This window comes from Schistocerca nitens, chromosome 2 (genome assembly GCF_023898315.1).
Source record: "Schistocerca nitens isolate TAMUIC-IGC-003100 chromosome 2, iqSchNite1.1, whole genome shotgun sequence".
In the NCBI taxonomy this organism is placed as follows: domain Eukaryota; kingdom Metazoa; phylum Arthropoda; class Insecta; order Orthoptera; family Acrididae; genus Schistocerca; species Schistocerca nitens.
In genome coordinates, this window is record NC_064615.1 from 469,044,089 (window position 1) to 469,067,837 (window position 23,749).

General features: G+C 41.2%; 1 protein-coding gene across 1 annotated transcript in view; it reads right to left on the bottom strand.

Annotated features, from left to right (window-relative positions):
• Positions 1-264: 264 nt before the first annotated feature.
• Positions 265-23,749, bottom strand: part of LOC126235102 (odorant receptor Or2-like) — a 117,748-nt gene continuing 94,263 nt past the window's right edge. Inside the window, exon 7 of the mRNA XM_049943836.1 lies at positions 265-318. Coding sequence (XP_049799793.1) covers positions 265-318 — 54 coding nt within the window. The remainder of the gene's footprint in view (positions 319-23,749) is intronic.

Below are 23,749 nucleotides of genomic sequence, written 5' to 3' on the forward strand. Positions count from 1 at the left end.
ACTGAAAGTCTTTTCTTCGTTGGAGTATTATATCATTCGAGTGGCAAAATGTAAAGGAAGAGGAAAGGAAAGAGAACGAGATGACATCGCAAAAAGCTTTACACATGTACAATATTTTATTAGAATGCTTCATTCTTGTGCACTCATATCAGTGTGTTTGTTTCTACTAACATCTCCATTTCGCATTTCTGTACTACACATGCTCAGGGCGTTTCACTTCAGACGGCTGGATGCAGCCAGCACAGCGCGCCACATGTGCGACCCTCAGTCCTTGATCTGGCGCATTAACGTGAAGACCGTGTAGGAGGCATTCAGCACCTGAAACAGGAAGAGCCGCTTTGTTTAATTTGAAAGGGGCAGCAGTGAAATCGCGCCTTATTTCAACAGTTAAAACACGTTGGTGAAGCATTACTATGCAATACAGGTTGTACCCTTTCTCTACCTCACACATATAGTAAAAGCATGAAGTCTGAGATACCAAAAACCTATTTTTAGTTTTCAGGGCTTCAAAATTCTTTCACATACGACGTATAACATGTAATACTTGTGCTAATCCTCAACCTCAATGTAAACGAGACATAACAATTAATTCCTGAGGCTATGAAACATACAATACAATCTTCTCGGTTTACAAACAACGTCACTTGGAATAAAACACTCGAGCGTTCGATAGCTGTTTCCGCCATCGTCATCAGGAGTGAAAGCAAAGACGAAGGCTTAACGCTTCGAGAGACGCGGGAGCGGCCGTTTCAAACGTGGCGCCGGTCCCTCACGCCGAGGCCCACGAGAAAGACAGGCCGCGGCGCGTACGTCACGAAGGTAGTCCTGAACTCGCTCGCTCGCTCAGCTCAGCAGACAAAATGTGTTTCTAAACCTGTTAACTCGCAGCTGGGCGTGTAAGTGCTAACAAGAATTGCATCTTCCACTGGAATCTGCTGTTATGAAGTCTTACTGATTAACAGTACTACAGAAAAATTTAATTTAAAATCAGTACTCGATATAAATGGTATAACGGCTTGTTTGTAGTATTTAGTCTCTTCTGCTTAACAGTACTCATTACATGCTGGAAGTGGTGCCTTATGCAACTGATAATCATTTTAGCATGATTTTATTTTATTGTACGCCAGTACAGCTGTAACAAATTATAAGTAGGCCCATGGACTTCCGTCATTATAGGACTAATAACAGTAAGATTCCATAATAGCAATTTCCAGTAGAAGATTCAGTTCTCGTTTGTACGGACACGTCTAGTTACGAGTTAACAGGTGTAGAAACGTAGTTTATCTGCTGAGCTGAGCGAGCGAGCGCAGGACTACCTTCGTGACGTACGTGCCGCGACCTGTCTTTCTCGTGGGCCTCGCTCACGCCATCTGACATCATTCGCTCCCGCGACGGGATGGAGCTGCTAGGAGCTACCCAACTTGCCTTCCGCACATGTGTCACTCCGGCACTCTTTGGAACGTTCCAGATGCTGCCATTCCATCTATATCTGCAGAACACCGTGTCAGTGCGGGGTAGTCAGCGATTTTAACTCCTGATGAGGATGGTGGAGACAGCTATCGAAAGTTGGAATGGTTTATTCGAACTGACGCTGCTTGTAAGCCGAGGAGATTTTACTGAAGCATGCCACCGCGAAAGACTCGGTCAGCTTTCATTCCCGATGGTGATGGCGGAAACAGCTATCGAAAGCTCGAATTCCAACCCGGCATTATCTGTTAATCACTTGCGTTCGTTACTAACTCTAAAATCTTGGAAATTTCAGCCTATTCACGAAGAATAGGACACATCGAGTAGCTAGTAAACAATGAGATATTTCATGAACCATTCCATATATTTGTACAAGGTTTCCATCAAATATCAGTGCGGAACTGCCAGATCAGTTTCCTTCGTGGTAAATGTTCGTAACTTTTTGTTTTACTACCAAAGCAAGGTATTGAAACAGCTATAATTTCTAATTAAACAATACATTGTTAAATGTTACCCTAGAGCCCTTGAAAATAGGAATGTAGCGGTACTAGTGGTGACGGTTTTCGCAAGAGTTCGTGGGGAATGTGTTGTGTGTGTCAGCACAGTCCAGTTTCAGCTACTTCGATATGTAAATGTCGCCTAACTGGGAGGAACCTGTGCTGCGCCGGTATTCTTGGCATTCACATTAAGCGCAATTTTTTCCTCACTTTCTGCAAAATTTTCGCAACAAATCATAAGATACGTAACAACTTCATAGTTCTGTTTTCATAGGCTTTCGAATTTTCTTAAGGAGTTAATAGTTCCGTTAAGAAATGCAGTTGTTTCAGCGACATGACTGACATAAAAATTACGAGCATTGGTTACATATAAAAATAATCGTCCCTTTGATTAATGTCTCCTTTTAAAAGTATTGTTTCGATATCTTGTTCTCCTCCGTATATTTTTTGGGTTAATAAATTTAATTTGTTATCCTGTATACGGAGTGTGACGTCGTTAGTGGTTCTCGAACTATGGGGAATTCCGATATCTCTTAATTTCTTCCAATGTTTTCCCTGGCCTCATAGTCCAGTTAACTTGAAGTTATTAACTCCACGCCGTTCGCCACTTTCCGAGGACTGAATAAAGTTCTGAAGAATATTCTAATCAGCCGAGCAGTTTTGACACACGCAAGAAAGGAAACGGAATGAAATGTGGAAATTACAGAGGAATCAGTTTGCTGAACATAACATACAAAATCCCGTCAATGATCATGCTGGAAAAACTTAATCCTTACGCAGAAAACATTATTCAAGATTACCAAGCTGGATTTCGAACAAACCGTTCCACAACTGATATGTTGTTTACTATACGACAGATCTTTGAGAAATACTGGGAATTCAACAAAAACACCCAATGTCTCTTCATTGACTTCCAGCGAGCATATGACAGCATCCACAGAAGTAGCCTCTACAACACATTACGAGAATTTGTATACTCAGTAAAATCATTACGATGATACAACTGTGCATGGATGGCTCCCAGGCAGCAGTGAAGTTCAGAGGACCCATATCCCCCACCTTTCCAATTAAAACAGGCTTACGACAGGGAGACGCTCTTTCATGTGTCCTCTTCAACACTGTATTAGAGAAAGTGGTTCGGGAGAGTAATTTACATCTATACAATGGTCTCCGATTCGAACACAGTGAAATAAAACTCCTGGCTTATGCAGATGATTCAATGTTGCTGCTTTTGATTAGTCAAGAGAAAACAGAATATATGGCAATAGGTCGAGTCATAAAACCAAATCCTTACTTTGAAATTGATCAACATTTTAAATTCAGAAAAGTTCTTCAGTTTAAATGCCTTGGATCACGTTTCAACAGTAAAAATATCATAACAATGGATATAAACGAAAGAATAGCCTCAGGGTCAAGATGTCTGTACTCACTAAGCATCCCATTCAAAAGTAAAGCTTTGTCAATCACCACAAAGATGAAGATACACAACACTATCTATCATCTGCCCCATAGTACTGTACGGTTCAGAAAGCTGGACGCTTACAAAGAATGAAAGAGAAAAACTGAATGTTTTCGAAAGAAAAGTAATGAGAAAAATCTTGAGACCTGTGTTGGTAAATGGCGTATGGAGAATTAGAAAGATCAGTGAAATTTATCAGCTAATGAAGCAACCAACTATCATCCAGAAATTAAAAAGTAGGAGACTGCAATGGGCTGGACATGTGGCTAGAACTCTCCAGGCAACAAGACCATTGGGCCGACCTCGTACAAGATGGAAAGATGACACAGAGAAGGACATCGAAGCATTAGGAATTTCCGCAGGGTGGAGAGAGACTGCAAGAGATAGAAGGCAGTGGAAACAGATAGTTGATGCAGCGCGTGGTCTACAGGGCCTGTGATCGCTGAGGAGAAGAATAAGAGGAGAAGCACAACAAGCTCTTTACACTCACGAAGTAATGAGTGCTATCGGCAGGGGATGTCATATTGATTCCATATTTTTAGATTTCCAGAAGGCTTTTGACACCGTTCCTCACAAGCGTCTTCTAACCACACTGCGTGCCTATGGAATATCGTCTCAGTTGTGCGACTGGATTCGTGATTTCCTATCAGATAGGTGACAGTTCGCAGTAATAGACGGAAAGTCATCGAGTAAAACAGTAGTAATATCCGGCGTTCCCCAAAGAAGTGTTATAGGCCCCCTATTGTTCCTGATCTATATTAACGACATAGGAGACAATCTGAGGAGCCGTCTTAGATTCTTTGCAATGATGCTGTCATTTACTGTCTTGTGAAGTGATCAGACGACCAAAACGAATTGCAAAACGATTTAGATAAGGTATCTGTATGGTGAGAAAATTGGTAATTGACCCTGAATAAGCCGGCCGCGATGGCCGAGCGGATCTAGGCGCTTCAATCTGGAACCGCGCGACTGCTATGGACGCAAGTTCGAATCCTGCCTCGGGCATGGATGTGTGTGATGTCCTTAGGTTAGTTAGGTTTAAGTAGTTCTAAGTTCTAGGGGACTGATGACCTCAGATGTTAACTCCCATAGTGCTCAGAGCCATTTGAACCATTTTTTGACCCTGAATGAAGAAAAGTTTGAAGTTATTCACGTGAGAACTAAATGAAATCCGCTAAATTTCGATTACGCGGTAAGTCACACAAATCTGAAGGCTGTAAATTCAACTAAATACCTGGGGATTGCAATTACAAATAACCTAAATTGGAACGATCACATAGGTAATGTTGTGGGTAGAGCAAACCAAAGACGTAGATTCACTGGCAGAACACTTAGATGGTGCAACAGGTCTACTAAAGAGACTGCTTACACCACGCTTGTCCGCCCTATTCTGGAGTATTGCTGTGCGGTGTGGGATCCGCATCAGATGGGACTGACGGATGACATCGAAAGTGTACAAAGAAGGGCAGCTCGTTTTGTGTTATCGTGAAATAGTGCCACAGACATGAATGTGAATTGGAGTGGCACTCATTAAAACAAAGGCGTTTTTCGTTGTGACGGGATCTTCTCTTGAAATTTCAGTTTTCTCCTCCGATCGCGAAAACTTTCTGTTGGCACCCACCCAAATAGGGAGAAATGATCATGATAATAAAATAAGAGAAATCAGGGTTCGCACAGAAAAATTTTAATGCTTGTTTTTCCCGCCCGCCGTTCGAGAGTGGAACTTTATGGAGACAGCTTGAAGGTCGTTCATTGAACCCTCTGCCAGGCACTTTATTGTGAATAGCAGAGTAATCACGTAGATGTAGATATCTATGAAAATTGGCATTTCACTCTTTGATTAGAAATTTAAAAAAGTAAGCGTTTCAGCATTTATGGAAATTCAATCCCCTAAGGGAGTGAAATAGGGGGTGAAAATTCTTGTGAAATTATTTCATTATGAAAGCATTTTCAAAGCTAAATCTTTTAAAATTCCATTTTGGCTTCTGTGTTAGAAATAAAAAGTTCACTGGAATTTCATTCCCTAAGGGGGTGGAATAAGGTATGAGAATTTTTAAGAAAACATTTCGTTATATTAAAAAAAAATTAAAGTTAAACCTGTGATAAGTGGCATTTCACTTCGCGGTTAGATATGAGGAAATATGTGATAGGGGATGAAAGTTTCTTTGGAAATATAACCACAAGAATGCATAGGGCTCGATTAACAAAAACCTTGGACTACAGCTACCAGAATCACTTTTACATTCGGAAAAGACCATGCTTTTATAGACTTAATTAGTGGAAAGAGTTTAGAAGGTGTTGCAATTTGTGAACAATATAAAGTTCAAGTGAAGGAAATAAAAAATAAAAAAAACAGCGCAGACCATACGTTCTATGTGAATCAGCGGGCTCTAAGCTAGTAGAGAAAATAATAAAAATATGAATGAGAACTGCAAAGGGTACAGTGACTTTTTCACCTAACAGTTTCAGAGTGGAATGAACGGCGGGTATAGTAGATATTATATAACTGCTATGTCAGACAATACGAGAAACACCAATAAGACCTCAAGATATAGAGACGCACATAATGGATGGGCGTTAACCTCGTACGCAGTGTCGGCGCGTTCCGGCACGACTGAATCGTCGAGACCAGACAGATCCAGAAACCTCTCTCCGATGTCGTACAGACACTGAAATTTTCACGGGACATTATGGGAACAGTCAGCTGTGAACATTTCAGATCTTTAAGTATTACAGATCGTTATCGCCTTTTCGCTTCGTATCGGTGGACCGTCGTACGCCAGGGCAGAGCTTACCCCGCTAATTCAGCACAGCACTGCATCTGACAAAGCTCACAATACAGAGCCATTTCGCTGCTTTCGGAGCAGAAGTTACTGTCTTACAAGACTGCTACACGTATCTCAAACGGGGAAGAACCAAGCGGACACGAAGAACAAGAGAGGAAAGAGATGGTGCAGACATAACGCGCTATATACTGTCGTGTACGTATACATTAGAGAAGAATGGTCTCGCATCACCAAGACTGAGGTTGGGCATGTGAGGTGTGTAGGTGTTGCTGTTGTTGTGATCTTCAGTCCAGAGATTGGTTTGATGCAGCTCTCTATGCTACTCTATAATGTGCAAGCTTCTTCATCCCCCAGTACCTACTGCAACCTACATCCTTCTGAATCTGCGTAGTGTATTCATCTCTTGGTCTCCCTCTACGATTTTTACCCTCCACGCTGCCCTCCAATACTAAATTGATGTCCCTTGATGCCTCAGAATATGTCCTACCAACCGATCCCTTCTTCTGGTCAAGTTGTGTCACAAATTGCTCTTCTCCCCAATTCTATTCAATGCCTCTTCATTAGTTATGTGGTCTACGCATCTAATCTTCAGCATTCTTCTTAGCACCACATTTCGAAAGCTTCTATTCTCTTCTTGTCTAAACTATTTATCGTCCACCTTTCACTTCCATACATGGCTACACTCCACACAAATACTTTCATAAACGACGTCCTGACATTTAAATCTACACTCGATGTTAACAAATTTCTCTTCTTCATAAATGCTTTCCTTACCATTGCCAGTCTACATTTTATATCCTCTCTACTTCGACCATCATCAGTTATTTGGCTCCCCAAATAGCAAAACTCCTTTACTACTTTAAGTGTCTCATTTCCTATCTAATACCCTCAACATCACCCGATTTAATTCGACTACATTCCATTATCCTCGTTTTTCTTTTGTTGATGTTCATCTTATATCCTCCTTTTAAGACACTGTCCATTCCGTTCAGCTGCTCTTCCAGGTCCTTTGCTGTCTCTGACAGAATTACAATGCCATCGGCGAACCTCAAAGTTTTTATTTCTTCTCCATGGATTTTAATTCCTACTCCGAATTTTGTAATAAAGGATGCAAATCGAAAATCGTAAGACGGTGCTATGTTCTCAAGTGCGTACTACCCACTGGCGTCCCAGCGGTGGTGATTATTATTGGCGATGGTGCTGGTGATGCATGTAACGGTGATTCCGGCTGCGAAAGCAGTTCCCCATTCCTCGTTGTCCGCGCTGTGACGCGTCTCGTTTATTACCCTGCACTGTCCACCTAAAAGGTACGTATTGTGAGACTGTGGTCCATTGCTATGCCTTGCGGTTTGTTTAAATAAAGTTGCGCGGTAGATGGCCTCGATTGCAGCCTGCTGACGAAGCACAATTGTCCTATCCAAATACCCTATTCGACGATTTCGACTTGTTTGTAACTTACCTGTAGCGCAATTACACTAATGTGATTATTATTAGTTAATTAGTGATTAAGTTTTGCTCTTGAGTCTTTAAAAAGCACGCAGAACCATTAATAAGCTTTAGTTTTCTCGTCTTTGTCTTTCTAAAACTTCTTCATGCTCTCATTACGTGCCTGTCGTCTTTCTAGTGTCCATGATCTTTTGCGTCTAAGACTCATTTGTGTCCCTTGTTTTGAAATAAATTTGCCGGAACCGATCTTCCACCTGACTGGAGTTCGTGTAGATACCACTGAATCAACAGCGACATCTATCACATACTTTCAGGTGCCGCCTAGCTCTCGTTCTTTGTTTTTTCGGGTCCTGTTTCAGATGTCGAAGACGCTTTTGTTTAATAGTGAGACGTCCATTCGTACGATACGTCATATTTCAGAAGTCTTCTCCGTGGATAGAAGCAAATCGTCTTGTCAGATAAAGCATTTCTTCTGAGCTTTTGTGCGTCTGGATACTGTGTTACATCTTGAGTCCACATTTTTTTTCATTGGTGTCGTTCCGTTTTCTCGGTGCCATTGAACTGTTAATCTTTAGCAGAGGGCTTCTGCAATAACAATTGGTAATGGGGAAGTTTGGCTTTGGAGGAATGATTTTCGTGTCATAGACATTCCATTGGAGGAATGATTTTCGTGTCATAGACATTCCAGATCATTGGGCAAGCTTTACACAGTTTTTTGCACGTTTTTTAATCACTTTGTCTTTGCCAGTGATAGCGATTTTTTCACCAAAAAATCTGAAATGTTTAAACTGAGAGGTGTTGCCATGTCTCGTTTTGAGGGATTCTAGACCTGCGTGCTTGGAATCCATATAGCGTGTTTTCTGGATTAGGACGACGTGCTTGCTTACGGTCAGAAAACACACAGACAGCCTTCATTTTATACCACAACGGCAGACCAGCAGCTGCTCGAACAGAGTAACGAACCATACAGTGAGGGTGGATCGACCGCCAGTCATTTATTTCCTCTAGTATTACGCCCACCAGCTAAAATAGACCAAGCATTAGCATGATGGAAACACAAAAAAAGTGACACGATGGAGCCAAACAATTACCAGGGCACTTCCCTTCTGCCACTGGACCACAAAGTAATTTCTCGTGTTTTCCTTAACAGATTAGAGCAGTAGATGAAAGAAACCTAGGCTTTCGAAAGACTGAAGAACAAATCTGGAATCTCAAGAAGGTGCCACGGCATCGCTACTCCATTCGCACACTGATCATGTTTGTGTATTTTTAAAAAATCTATTATTCGATTGACTGCACCACCCTGTTTAATGCACCACATGGATATGATGTGGATAACAGAAAAACTAACCGAATCAAACGGACTTTAACGAACTTAATCTCTAAAGTAAAATTAAGTTGCGAAGTCTCTGAATCTTTAGATAGGAACAAGCTAAGGCAATATGGTGGATTATTTCCGCTCCTTTTCAGTGTTGTACTAGATAAGGTCATAAAAACGTGGCAGAGAGAACTATCTGGAATAAATGTGAGATTAAAAAGCCAATGAATCAATATTAAATACTCAGGAATAATTGCCACGGTACCATTAAAGCTAGACATGTTCTAAAGAAGCTTCGTGAGATGGCTACGCTGTTGCAATTATTTATCGTGTCATTGCGACAGTTCAGATTAACAGACGTTAAGCAGGGATTTAAAATTCGTGTTAACAGAATGAGGTTGTGAAAGAAGGTTTGAGAAATATTCCACATTGAAATAATCAATATGTAGACGTTTTTGATCACGATAACAATGTATGCCTGTGTATGTAGTTAGCTGATTTGCTATACTCCTCTGAAAGAGGAAACCCAAGACGCTGGACCCAGTTAACGGTGACATCTGTTCGTTTGTTGCAAAACGACACCAAATAAAGAGTTTAGCTGCATTTAAGTGCAACTGCGGTTCTACATAAATTCACTTGCCTACGATACAAATTAACCTCAGTGGAATTACAAGAGGGGAGAACAGCTGCCCGATAAGCATTTCACACAGTTAAACGTTAATTCGAAGCCTTGAAGCATGGACGGTCATCAGTTGTTGACCTGAACATTCCTTGTACACTCACAAAGAGGCGTCGGTGACCGTTATCACACAATGCCTACAAATGAGCACGCCTTGTACTGCGCAGGAGTGAGCCACGCATGCGGTTGTTCCTCTCTGCCCTTCCTTTTTAAGTCGTCAATCTTTGTTTTGGTTTGGCAATCGCCTTCTGTCACGGTCCGTGTCTACGTTCCACATTCAACATCAGTGACAAATACGTTTCACATGCTCTAATCTTTGTCTTTGTCCCTACCCATTTTATAATTTCTTTTCTTCCCGTACGTCTAGATGTACAATTTTTACACGCTTCGTCAGCACGACATTCAAAATGCTTACAGTTTCTTCCACCAATGTTTCCGACCGATCCAATATTCAGTTTCATACAGTGCTGTGATCCGGACGCCCAAGTTCACGCATTCCTTCCTCAACTCTACGTACGTGTTTGGAAGCAGGAAAGTAAGCATTCTTTGCCTCTGCCAGTATCCTATGTTAGTTTGATCATTATGTGTAACCAAGGTGCGTAGTTGAATTCCGTAACTTCTGTTACACGTTTCCAATTTTTATATTAACAAGTCACTATTGTTGTTTCTGGAATTATTCACGTCTTTCATCTTAGCTATTTTGTGTTAACACCAGATTAATTGCAAAGTAGAATGTCCATTTTATCCGACAATTGTTCTAAATGTAAGTAGTGCGTGAGCCTCAGTGTTATTAGCTATTCTGTTTGCAGTTTTATTGATATTAAAATTTTTATCTACTTACTCCTTTGCTTTATTTATGTAACATTTAAAGGACCACTGTGCTATATGTGTTAACGGGGTAAGTCTTATCCTTTCCACACGTAGTGCTGCAGTGGCGCAAAAGACCGTAAACTTTAGAAGTTAGAACACTAACTTTTGCAAGAATTTGTCTACTCGGTTACAAATGTGGGTATATGCAACATTGTTTTTCCCTTCGAGCCGCTGTAATATGCTTCTTGTCGTTTTACTTGGTGCAGAATTACAGTTATAGTAAGTGGAGGCGAGAAGTATACATTTGTGCGGCCTGTATTTGTTTTGGAGTGAGTCGTCTGAAGTTTATTGTATTTGGACTGTTGCCTGGACTGCTGCCTCTCGCGTATTTTGAAAGCTGGCAGAGGCCCGGAGATGACTAGTAAACCACGTTTGTAATCTGTAGTTGCTGCCCATCCCTTGTGGGATCTTAAAGACTAATCTTTTTTCGTATCCGTTGTTACATGGCAGTTTACGAAATGCAGGTGTATGACAGAAAGTCAAACTGTAGTTTTCGCTGTCTGCTGTTGTATGTAGTTGATTATAACGTATAGCTTCTCAAGATTATTGCATATCCAACATGTTCTACTTAGATATTTATACAGGCTGCTTGCCATCATTATTACCTACTTCTAGAGATATTACAGGAGATTTACTACGTAAAATTTTATTTAGGGAGATATGTCTAGAAACCGTCCGTTTATATGTTGAAAGGAAATTAATTGGAATCAACTTGCGTTAATTTTCATGTTTCTTAACATAACTGCTAAAGGTTCTCGACAGGGCGGCAACAATGACAAAATTTCATCAATCGTATTTGCACTGTGATATCTGACACTCGATCGAAAATATCTACGTGTGTTACTAATCCTACTTCAGAATTTACAAAAGTCTTGTCACTATTATTCCTCGTACAGCCTCCCAAAATGTCATCACTCTTCTGACTTGTTTGATGCGTCTCACAGTAGCCCAAAGACCCGACGTCCTCAATTATTTGTTGGATGTATTCCAGTCTCTTTGTTCCTTCACAGTTTTCATTACAAGTTATTCCCTGATGTCGTAACACGCGTCCTATCGTTCTGTTCTTTATTCTTGTTACTGTTTTGTTTCCCATGTGTTCATTTCTTTGTCGATTCTATGGAGAATCATCCCATTTATTATGTTATCAGACCACCTAATTTTGAACATTCTTCTGTAGCACCACATGTCACACTCTTCGATTCTCTTCTTTTCCGGTTTTTCCACGGTGCATATTCGTACCACGTAATGCTGTGCTCCAAATTTACAGATATTTTTTCCTCAAATTAAGGTGTATGTTTGACACAAGCAGACTTCTTTTACTCATAATGCCCTTTGTCTATGCTAGTCTACTTTAAATGTCCTCACAGCTGCGTCCGTTATGTGTTATTTTGCTTCCCCAAGGTACTAAAATTCCTTCACTCCGTCAACTCTGAGGTCACCCATTTTCAAGTTGATTTTATCGGTAATCTGATTTCGGCTGCTCCTCATTACTTTCGTCTTTCTTTGGTTTACTTTCAATCCATATTATGAACTCATTAGACTGTTCAGTCCACTCAACAGGTCTTGTAAATCTTCTTCACTGTCACAAAGGCTAAAGTGTCATCAGCGAATGTTATCATTGATGATCAGTCTCATAGATTCTATAAACCAACTTGAATAGTCCCTTGGTAGCCACTTTTCCCAATGATTTTAGAAGTTTCTAATTTGATCTCAAGTCTTCCAGAGCTCATTTAAATTCTGATTCTAATACTAGATCCTCTGTGCCTTCCACTACTTCTCCCATATCTTCTTCTATAATTTCTTCCCTCCACACCCCTCCGTATGAACCTTCAAATAAATTATTTTTCCTCTGCGTCTAACAGTGGCATTCGCATCACAGTCTTAATGTTGATGCTCTTGCTTTCAATTAAACTAAAGGTTGTTTTCACTTTTGTATATACTGAATCACTTTTTCTAACGCTATTTCTTTTCCTATTTATTCTCATTTTTCTGCAGCCATTTCGCCTTGGCTTCCCTGCACTTGCTATTTATTTCATTCCTAAGGCAGTTATATTGCTTTGTTCCTATCTTTCCCTGAATATTTTTGTACTTCCTTTACTCGTTGATCAAGTTAAGTACTTCTTCTGTTACCCAAGGTTTTTTTCGCAGTTACCTTTATTCTATCTATGTTTCTAGGTCCATCTTCTGTGAATCTTTTTTCAGCGATACCCACTCCCCTTCAGCTGACCTGTCAACTGTGTTAGTCATAATCACAGTATTTAGAACCTTAGAGAACTTAAAACGCATGCCATCATTCCTCACTACTTCAGTGCCCCATTTATTTCCGCACTGATTCTTCCGGACGATCTCTTTTACTCCAGTCCACTCTTAATCCTCAATATCGCGTGATTCGAATCTGTATCTGCTCCTGAATACGCCTTAGAATCCTATATCTGATTTCGGAATCTTTGTGTGACCATAATGTAATCCATCTTGAATGGTCCCGTATCTTCAGGCCTTTTCCAAGTATAGCTCCTTCTCTTGTGATTTTTGAACAGTTTATCCCCTATTACTAGTGTCATTTACGGCAGATCTCAGTTGGCGTTCCTCCTCTCTAACTCATACTATCATCTTGCTTTCCATTGTGAGTTACTCGTTTGATATATCCATACAATTTCTGTTGCTGTCCATCTTCTGGTTGTGACATCAGCATGTATGCCTGAAATATTGTTGTCGGCATTGATATTCTGTCCCCTCTGATGAGAAAAATCACCAAAGTGTTCACAGTAACTCACTCTTTGCCCAGTTTTCCCTTTTCATAACTAATCACTCTCGTTACAACATTTTCTGCTGCTGTTGATCTTACCGTATATTCGTCTGACCATAAATCCATGTTTTCTCTCCATTTCACTTCTTTGACCCCGATGTATCAAGACTGAGGCTTTGTATTTCCCCTTTCAGATTGTCTAGCTTTCTTACAACGTTCAAACTTCTGGCATTCCGTCCTCAGATTTGTTGACTGCTACCATTTCGTTGATTATTTAGTCTTTTTTCATTGTTGTCTCTCCATTGGTAGTTCCCTCTCGGACTTCCGAAAGGGAGAATATTTTGCCACCGGAGATAATCATGACACTTTTCAATTACAAACACGTCCTGTTATCCACGAAGGGCAAGAGATTGCCCTGAAACTTTGTCTGCTCATCCGCGCTCTCAGACAAGGCCCTTGAGAGAATGAGGGAGACTCCTTATACAGAAAGTCTTCGGCCGCCATTGTTGATAATTTTTATGTAAAATTTGTGCAGTGGCTGGTATCAATCCCAGGACCCACAACATTTTGATTGCTACTCAGAAACGCTGTCCCTAAAACACGGGTGCTAATTCCAGTAAAATATTAAGCAGCTAAGGGTTTCCGTCCACGTCTGCGAATTAACCTTTCTATAAATTGCGTTACGGTGGTCTCGGATGGTAGTTGCCAAATTTACTGCCTCAGCATATTGTTAAAAATAATTTTGTTCTCTTATGTTCAGTGGTGCACCTTTCAAGAGATCATCCAGTGCTTATGAGAGGAAAGTCATTAGATGAGGAGGAACAATGCGTGATTTATTCGAATCAAAAAATGATTCAAATGGCTCTGAGCACTATGGGACTTAACTTGTGAGGTCATCAGTCGCCTAGAGCTTAGAACTACTTAAACCTAACTAACCTAAAGACATCACACACATCCATGCCCGAGGCAGGATTCGAACCTGCGAACGTGGCGGTCGCGCGGTTCCAGACTGTAGCGCCTAGAAACACTCGGACACTCCGGCCGGCGATTTATTCGAATCATCATCGATGATAACCGCCCATACCGTGATAATAAGTGCTTGTTGAAATCCACGGATATGAGGATTTATTTCACCCTAATATTGGTGTTCTGTCTCTTGAAAGAAACATACTGGCGGAATGTCCTTGGTAGTGAAAGTAATTCAGATTGGTAACTGTTGTGTTCGCAAGTCGCAACTCCACTGCAAGCTGCCTTCCCTTAGCAACGCCGGTTGCACGGGGCAGCATACTCGCCAGGCGGAGCGAGGCCACTAGCATCCCGAGCCGCGTACTACAGAGGTCGCCAGTATAACGGGCGTCAGCAATCACCTGGAACAAACAGCACACAGTTCCTATCACTACACTGCGTTGAGATGCTTAACAGTTCCAATTCCCGTGCCATCGAGCTCAGCAGGTCCATCACAACTCATCTGGCAAAGAACATCTAGCAGTTCGCCGACGGAATTAGCATGCTAGCCTGCAGGTCCTTTGTGAAATCAGCAGCACAGGATGCATGCACTGGTTCGGTTCGAAAGTGTGTCATAAGGCCGTTGTATCGTCTCCTGAGGTCAGATGGCCCACAACTGTTGTAACAGGTCCTTAATCTTGGAAACTGTCACTGGGATGCACTTGACGCCCGAGACGAGAGTACCTCAGCATCACGCAGACAGCTCATATTGATAGTCTTTGTAAACATACGGGGCGCAGCAGCGACCACAATGAACAGCGATAAATTGTTATATAGAACAGTCTTGATAATACATAATATTTGCGAAGATATTCAACATAGCAGTGACCACAATGAGCAATGATAAAATATTACACTACTGGTCATTAAAATTGCTACACCAAGAAGAAATGCAGGTGATAAACGGGTATTCATTGGACAAATATATTATACTAGAACTGACATGTGATTACATTTTCACGCAATTTGCGTGCATAGATCCTGAGAAATCAGTACCCAAAACAACCACCTCTGGTCGTAATAATGGCCTTCATACGCCTGGGCATTGAGTCAAACAGGGCTTGGATGGCGTGTACAGGTACAGCTGCCCATGCAGCTTCAACACGATACCACAATTCTTCAAGAGTAGTGACTGGCGTATTGTGACGAGCCAGTTGCTCGGCCACCATTGACCAGACGTTTTCATTTGGTGAGAGATCTGGAGAATGTGCTGGCCAGGACAGCAGTCGAACATTTTCTGTATCCAGAAAGGTCCGTACAGGACCTGCAACATGCGGTCGTGCATTTTCCTACTGAAATGTAGGGTTTCGCAACGATCGAATGAAGGGTAGAGCCACGGGTCGTAACACATCCGAAATGTAACGTCCGCTGTTCAAAGTACCGTCAATGGGAATGAGAGGTGACCGAGACGTGTAACCAATGGCACCCCATACCATCTCGCCGGGTGATACGCCAATATGGAGATGATGTATACACGCTTCCAATGTGCGTTCACCGCGATGTCGCCAAACACGGATACGGCCATCAAGATGCTGTAAACAGAACCTAGCTAGATTCATCCGAAAAAATGACGTTTTGCCATTCGTGCACCCAGGTTCGTCGTTGAGTACACCATCGCAGGCCCTTCTGTCTGTGATGCAGCGTCAAGGGTAACCGTAGCCATGGTCTCCGAGCTGATAGTCCATGCTGCTGAAAACGTCGTCGAACTGTTCGTGCAGATGGTTGTCGTCTTGCAAACGTCCCCATCTGTTGACTCAGGGATCGAGACGTGGCTGCACGATCTGTTACAGCCATGCGGATAAGATGCCTGTCATCTCGACTGCTAGTGATACGAGGCCATTGGGATCCAGTACGGCGTTCCGTATTACCCTCCTGAACCCACCGATTACATAATCCGCTGACAGTCATTGGATCTCGCCCAACGGGAGCAGCAATTTCGCGATACGATAAACCGCAATCGCGATAGGCTACAATCTGACCTTTATCAAAGTCGGAAACGAGATGGTACGCATTTCTCCTCCTTACACGAGGCATCACAACAACGTTTCACTGGGCAACGCCGGTCAGCTGGTGTCTGTGCATGAGAAATCAGTTGGAAACTTTCCTCATGTCAGCACGTTGTAGGTGTCGCCACCAGCGCTGACCTTGTGTGAATGCCCTGAAAAGCTAATCTTTTGCATATCACAGCATCTTCTTCCTGTCGGTTAAATTTCGCGTCTGTAGCACGTCATCTTCGTGTTGTAGCAACTTTTATGGCCATTAGTGTACAAGGAATAGTCTTGATTGCATAAAAATACTTTTGTCCATAAGCGGTGACTGGTTCCAACCCGATTGGATCATCTTCAGACCATACTCCGTAATTTAGAATACAACAGAATACAAGGAAACAAGTAATATAACAAACATTGAGTTAACAATAAATTATACAATGTTATAACCAGTGATGCTGTGTGGAGACGCTGGTACTGAGCAAGAAATGTAGATACCACCCCCCACTGATGTCGACTGCTGACTACGTCACGTTGTCACAGAGTTAAATAGCAGGCCCCCCGCCCCTTGCCTATCGCCCTATGCCTTACGTCACCTTTAGCCAATAGGATACAACGTATACAATATATGTTAGACAGCATGAATATAAAATTCAGTACTATGATACCTATTATTGTAAGATGTATCTAAATAACAAGCTATGTATTATACAGTCAAATACGTAATATAACTTGACAAAGCGTAATTGACCAGCCAATGGCATCAGTTAACACATTACTACACTCACTTCAGCGAGATTTGGTGTAAATCAAAGATAGGCTGCAGGGCGCCGCTGCTTAGCTACCGACATGAGCGACTTATCGACAGCGATCAAAGATGTTATGGCGCTACCGTTCTGCATTCGGTTCGTCCACGTATGATCATTTTCGCGTTGGCTGAAAGTCGTCCTTCAGCGACGAGCGTTAAAATGGCATGCCGTGTTACACACCGTCCAGCATTACCAGTAATGTAGACACATTAACAACGCAATGCTGTGTTGTCACTGTTCGGAATTTAATTACATACAGGGGTTTGAAAAAGTTTTTACATTAGGGGTAAAATACATAGGAGGTAGCCAAAGTCTAAAAATATTTCATGAAATACGTGATCGTAAATTTGTTTTTTACAGAAGTCATTATTGTGACTCAAAAATATCTTTCTTTGAAATCTGTTTGTTCATTTAGTAATATTGACCGATCTTTCTTATACCGTATGAAAATTTAAATTTCAACTAGCGTATTTAGCAGTAGATCTTTAGAGGCATTGTGCAAATTTTCAGGTTATCTTCAATACTTCCGTAAAGTGTGAAATGTTGTCAACGGTGGAGACCACAGTGAGATGGGTGTTTTTGAATAATCTACTTTTTTGTCTGACATGTTGCCCGTATAGTTTATACGTGTACATTTCTTCTCGTTATGTTTGGCATTAAGATACGCAATTTAGTAACTAATTAATCTGTTATTTTAATTTTAAAACTGTTGATTTTTGCCATTTGGCATTTAGTACGTATTTCTTTGGCTACTTCCTACGTATCTTAGCCCCAATGTAGAAAATTTTTTCAAACAGCTGTATGTAATAAATTCTAAACTGTAACTACGCAGCACCTTGTATATACTATTATTCAAGTATGTCTATTACTGTTAATGCCAGATCCTGTATAAAACGGCAAGCACTGTTAAAGCTTGTCGCTGAAGTACGGCTTCCAACAAACTCAAAAATGATTACACATGATCGAACCGAATGCAGTACGGTCAGTGATGTCTATAACACCTGGATGTAGAAGTCTGGTCTCTGAGTATTGAACCGCAGCGAGTCTGTAGATTCATGTGCTCTGCATCGTCCGCCATGTTGTAGTTTGGCAAACAAATTTCCATCGGTCTGTACGTGACAAAAAATTGCTGACTGATTTCTTGTTTTGAACTTTATGTCAACATGTGATGTAATAGGCAGATATGGGAGTGGAATCATAAAGTATTTTCTTTTCGTGTTCTAGTGACATTTGCTAGCAGCCATGTTGTAGTTTGACAAGGAACGAAATATGAGCATTCATGGCTGACACAATGAGATAGCTGAAGTTCAACATCCAGGTAGTACAGAATCACGTAGTAAGGCACCGTTCACGTCGCTAGGTAGCCGGCGGCGCCCTGCAGCCTATCTTTGGTATACACCAAATCTAGCAGAGGCAAGTGCAGTAACGTGTTAACTGATACTATTGGCTGGTCAACTATACTTTTTCACGTTATATTGCCTGAAAGTTTAACTGTATAACACACAACTTGCTATTTAAATACAACTTACGATAATACGTATCTTAGTATTGAAGTTTATAATCATGCTGCCTGACATGTATTGTATACGTTGTACCCTATTGGCTACAAATGACGTAAGGCATAGGGCGACAGGCAAGGGGCGGAGCGTCTGCTATTTAACTCCGTGACCACGCGACATAGTCACCAGCTGACATCAGTGGGTGGTATCGACAGTTCCTGTTCAATGCCAGCGTCTTTACACACAGCATCACGGGGTATAACATAGTATAATTTATTGTTAACTTAATGTCTATTGCCGGCCGGAGTGGCCGAGCGGTTAAAGGTGCTACAGTCTGGAAACCGCATGACCGCTACGGTCGCAGGTTCGAATCCTGCCTCAGGCATGGATGTGTGTGATGTCCTTAGGTTAGTTAGGTTTAAGTAGTTCTAAGTTCTAGGGGACTTATGACCACAGCAGTTGAGTCCCATAGTGCTCAGAGCCAACTTAATGTCTATTATATTACTTGTTTCCTTCTATTCTGTTGTACTCTAAATTACGGGGTATGTTCCGAAGATGATTTACAGTGAGTCGAAACCGGTAGTTCCTTACATTACATATAGACGGATAGGAATTGTACAAACATGGTAAAATGTGGGTACAAAGAGAAATTTAAAGTAAAAAAAATGAATACAAATATATCACAAACATGGGTTACAGGTTTCCAGTCAGTAACATATAGACAAGCAATAACTGTAAAAACATGGAAAAAATATGTGTAAAAACAGAAATTTAAAATTTAAAAAATTGTCCCAAATATATCATAAATATATATTACACTTTTTCTGCCAATCCAGTGCTGCAAGCAGTAAAGGAAACAAAAGAAAAATTCGGAGTAGGTATTAAAATCCATGGAGAAGAAATAAAAACTTTGAGGTTCGCCGATGACATTGTAATTCTGTCACAAACAGCAAAGGACTTGGAAGAGCAGTTGAACGGAATGGACAGTGTCTTGAAAGGAGGAAATAAGATGAACATAAAAAAAAGCAAAACGACGATAATGGAAAGTAGTCGAATTCAGTCGGGTGATGCTGAGGGATTTAGATTAGGAAATGAGACACTTAAAGTAGTAAAGGAGTTTTGCTATTTGGGTAGCAAAATAACTGATGATGGTCGAAGTAGAGAGGATATAAAATGTAGACTGGCAATGGCAAGGAAAGCGTTTCTGAAGAAGAGAAATTTGTTAACCTCGATTATAGATTTAAGTGTCAGGAAGTCGTTTCTGAAAGTATTTGTATGGAGTGTAGCCATGTATGGAAGTGAAACGTGGACGATGAATAGTTTGCACAAGAAGGGAATAGAAGCTTTCGAAATGTGGTGCTACAGAAGAATGCTGAAGATTAGATGGGTAGATCACATAACTAATGCGGAGGTATTGAATAGGATTGGGGAGAAGAGGCGTTTGTGGCAAAACTTGACTAGAAGAAGGGATCGGTTGGTACAGGTTATTCTGAGGCATCAAGGGATCACCAATTTAGTATTGGAGGGCAGTGTGGAGTGTAAAAATCGTAGATGGAGACCAAGAGACGAATACACTAAGCAGATTCAGAAGGATGTAAGTTGCAGTAGGTACTGGGAGATGAAGAAGCTTGCACAGGATAGAGTAGCATGGAGAGCTGCATCAAACCAGTCTCGGGACTGAAGACCAGAACAACAACAACAAGCGAAAGGTCCAGTATTTCTTGCAGCGATCCTTCAAAGCAGGTACTTAGGCACTCGAAGGCTATGTGGAAAATTGTTGGTTCTTTGGCTTCACATTTTGCACAAGAAAGTTTTTTGGCCAATCCTCATTGGAACAGTAATTCATTGCATATTCCCTGTCCAGTACCGATTCTGCTGAGATTGCACCATGCCCTTCTACTATGGTCGAAACAGGTGGCTTTGACTGTCGTGTCTTTTATGAGATCACAGTTTTTGTCTTCTTGTCTCCATTGTGATCGCCAATGCTCGTCTGTAATAAAGTTTCTATAGTGTGTTGCAGTTCTCTCTGGAGCGTTTTTTGATTTCAGTCTTAATTCCATATATTCGTTGGTAAGTTGAATAGAATCTGCGTGAATATGTAGTGCTGGCTCAGAGCACTTTTGAAGCTGAAATTTTAGAGCAGCAAGACGTATGGTCTGGGGCGGGGCTGTGTGGCTCAGAACGATAGCCACTGGTTGCCCCGTAACTAATCTCATTGATTAGCTGAATTGGGGGGGGGGGGTTAATAAGAGTTGTGTGGTTGCTATTGATCCAAACAGGGGCACAATACTCCGCGTCAGAGAAAATCAGAGATGCTGCTGGTTCTCAACGTGTTGATATCAGCTCTCCATGAGTATTTACTAACTTTTGGATTATGTTTCGCCTGGTTTTTACTTTAGCTGAGGCATTTTCTTGATGTTGTTTGTACAAAAAAAATTCGATCGAGCGTAGACATTTAGGATATGGATTGTGCCTTAAGATAGCTCCTTCGGAGAAGGGCTGTCAAGTATTTGGTCTGTCTGTTATGTAAGGCTGAAACTTCTGTTTTATTCGGATTTGGTTCTAGTCCCCTTTTTTTAAAAAATATTTATGTATCATTTGTAGGTTCAAATGGCTCTGAGCACTATGCGACTTAACTTCTGCGGTCATCAGTCGCCTAGGACATAGAACTAAGGACATCACACACATCCATGCCCGAGGCAGGATTCGAACCTGCGACCGTAGCGGTCACGCGGTTCCAGACTGAAGCGCCTAGAACCGCACAGCCACACCGGCCGGCCCATTTGTAGGTCTTGAATGGTGTGTCCTCTGTTTGGGCTAAGCTCACGTCACGCTTTGTGTGGCTATAGCGATATCATCTGCATACATGAACTTTCGGAACATTGTAGTTGAAACGCCCATCGTGTAGATGCTGAACAAAAGTGGGGCCAGGACGGCGCCCTGAGGAAGGGCGTTCTGCAGGCTTCGGAATTTGTTTTCCTTCCGCTGTACAGTACATGGAGGGTTCTGTCGATTAGTGATACAATCCAGCACGGATAAGTTTGCTGATGAAGAGTTGGCCTATATGTGTGTGAGTTCACTGAATCCAATGGAGGAGCGGCTCGTTGAGCTGCTACCGCTGTGACGACAACCGCTTTTAGCACCTGATGGTTGTTGAATTACACTGTTTTACACTGTACATCTTGCTGACTGGATATTACATACTTTTTCACTATTGTGAAAGTAGTTTCACGAAATAAAAATAACTGGGTATGAAACGGAAGATATCATTATTACATTAATATTGTGTAACGAACCATCAAAAACCAAGGGTTTCTTACACCGCTCAGAAAATATCGCTTGACGAGTTCCGAAATTACATTTTCCTGGAGACATACCGAGTCTCAACTTTATCTTCGATAAGGGTAGAAGCTGAAGTAATGAACTAAAATTTGTGCCAAGGTTGAGATATGAACGCAGGTCTCCAGCTTAGTACACAGCTATGCTACCCAGTACACCACTCTGGCATCATGTACAACACAGCTCCACGGAATACTGATGATTTGAAGATGGGAAAATCAAGATGGGCTGAAGCGTGAAATGAAGTTTGTGTTAGGGAGGGCATTGGACTAGGATATTACATGCAAGTCTGTTAGCTACGTGGTCAGTGTGGTGCAGCAGATAGCGTATCTACATAGTAAGTAAAAGACTTGCTTTGAAATCCTGATCTTAACACAAAATTTAATTCTCTGCTTCAGCTCCTATCCTTCTGAAATTTTGTCGGTGTGATTCGGGTTCATCTCGTACAACACAATTACTAGTGGCCTTGGTTGGATGTCTGCCCAGGATAACATGCTACAGTGAGAATAAAAACAAGCAGCGTTCATCTACATCTGCATGACTACTTTGAAATTCGCAACCAAGTATTTGGCAAAGGATTCATCGAACCAATATCACACTATTTCTCTATTTTACTACCCACTAAATGCGCTCGGGAAAAACGAAGACTTAAATCTTTCTGTGTGAGCTCCGATTTCTCATGTTTTATTACAATGACCTTTTCTCCCTATGTTGGTAGGTCTCAACAAAATATTTTTACATTTGGAAGAGAACGTTGGAGACTGAAATTTCGTGAAATTTTTATTCAGCCGTATTTCTGTCTTACACACAGTTCAACAACATGTTCCAGTGACAATACTCTCTTCACCAGGTTGTAGAACGTATTACTTCGCAGCCCCAAAACTGATAATATTAAATTATGTGCTACATTTTACTAATCAACAAGTCTCCATTTCAGCATTAAATCTGTCTGAACATTTCGCGAATAAGTATAGCTTTGTTAAGTGCCAGTGCGACACGGGAAGTATTTGAAAGGCTAGGAAACTGAATTCATTCAGTTACCTGTTCCTATGGTTCAAATTATATGACGTGTGCAGAGCGCGATTTGGTTTTCACATTATCGGTGTTGAGGGAAAAGAGAGAGAGAGAGAAAAGAAAAGATGAGACTGGAGCAACCGGTCTGGGACCGTCAACAGCGGATCATAGACTGCGAAAACAAACGACAAATAACGAGGGAAAGTTCAGGTGAATACGGCGCGACAGATGTGCAACGAGAAATCCGGAAAGAGAAAACATACGACTTAGCTAAAGTGGAGACCAAGAATCAGTAGAGCGTTACAACAAGGTAACAATAGGGGAGGTAATACAACACTCAGAAGCGAACAAGCCCAAGTGTAAATAAACGATCTTCATAAAAAATTGGCGGATATGTAGAGAGTTCAAAATAAAGCAATACTTATTTTTTCGTTTTTGACCAATTTCGCTAGTGTGAGGTAACACACACCCCGAAAAATAATTTGGCATATTAGGTTTAGCGGGAATATCTTCGAAATCATGATGCAGAAAAAATGAGTTTCATACAAACTCAGAATGTAATTAACGTTCTTGAAAACTATATAATCAACTTTTGCAATAATTTGCAATTCTGCAAAATATCCCAACACCATTAAGTAATTCTGAAAAATGAAAACTTTTGTTCCAACTTGAATTAAAGAAGCTATCACGTCACATACATCCATGTGTGATAAAGCTTCTTTCTGAAATGCCATTTTTGGAAAATAAACTGTACATAATGTGCTGTCGAAATATTTTCGACATACCAAATTGAAATATGTAAACATTCATTGTTATTCTAATTATTT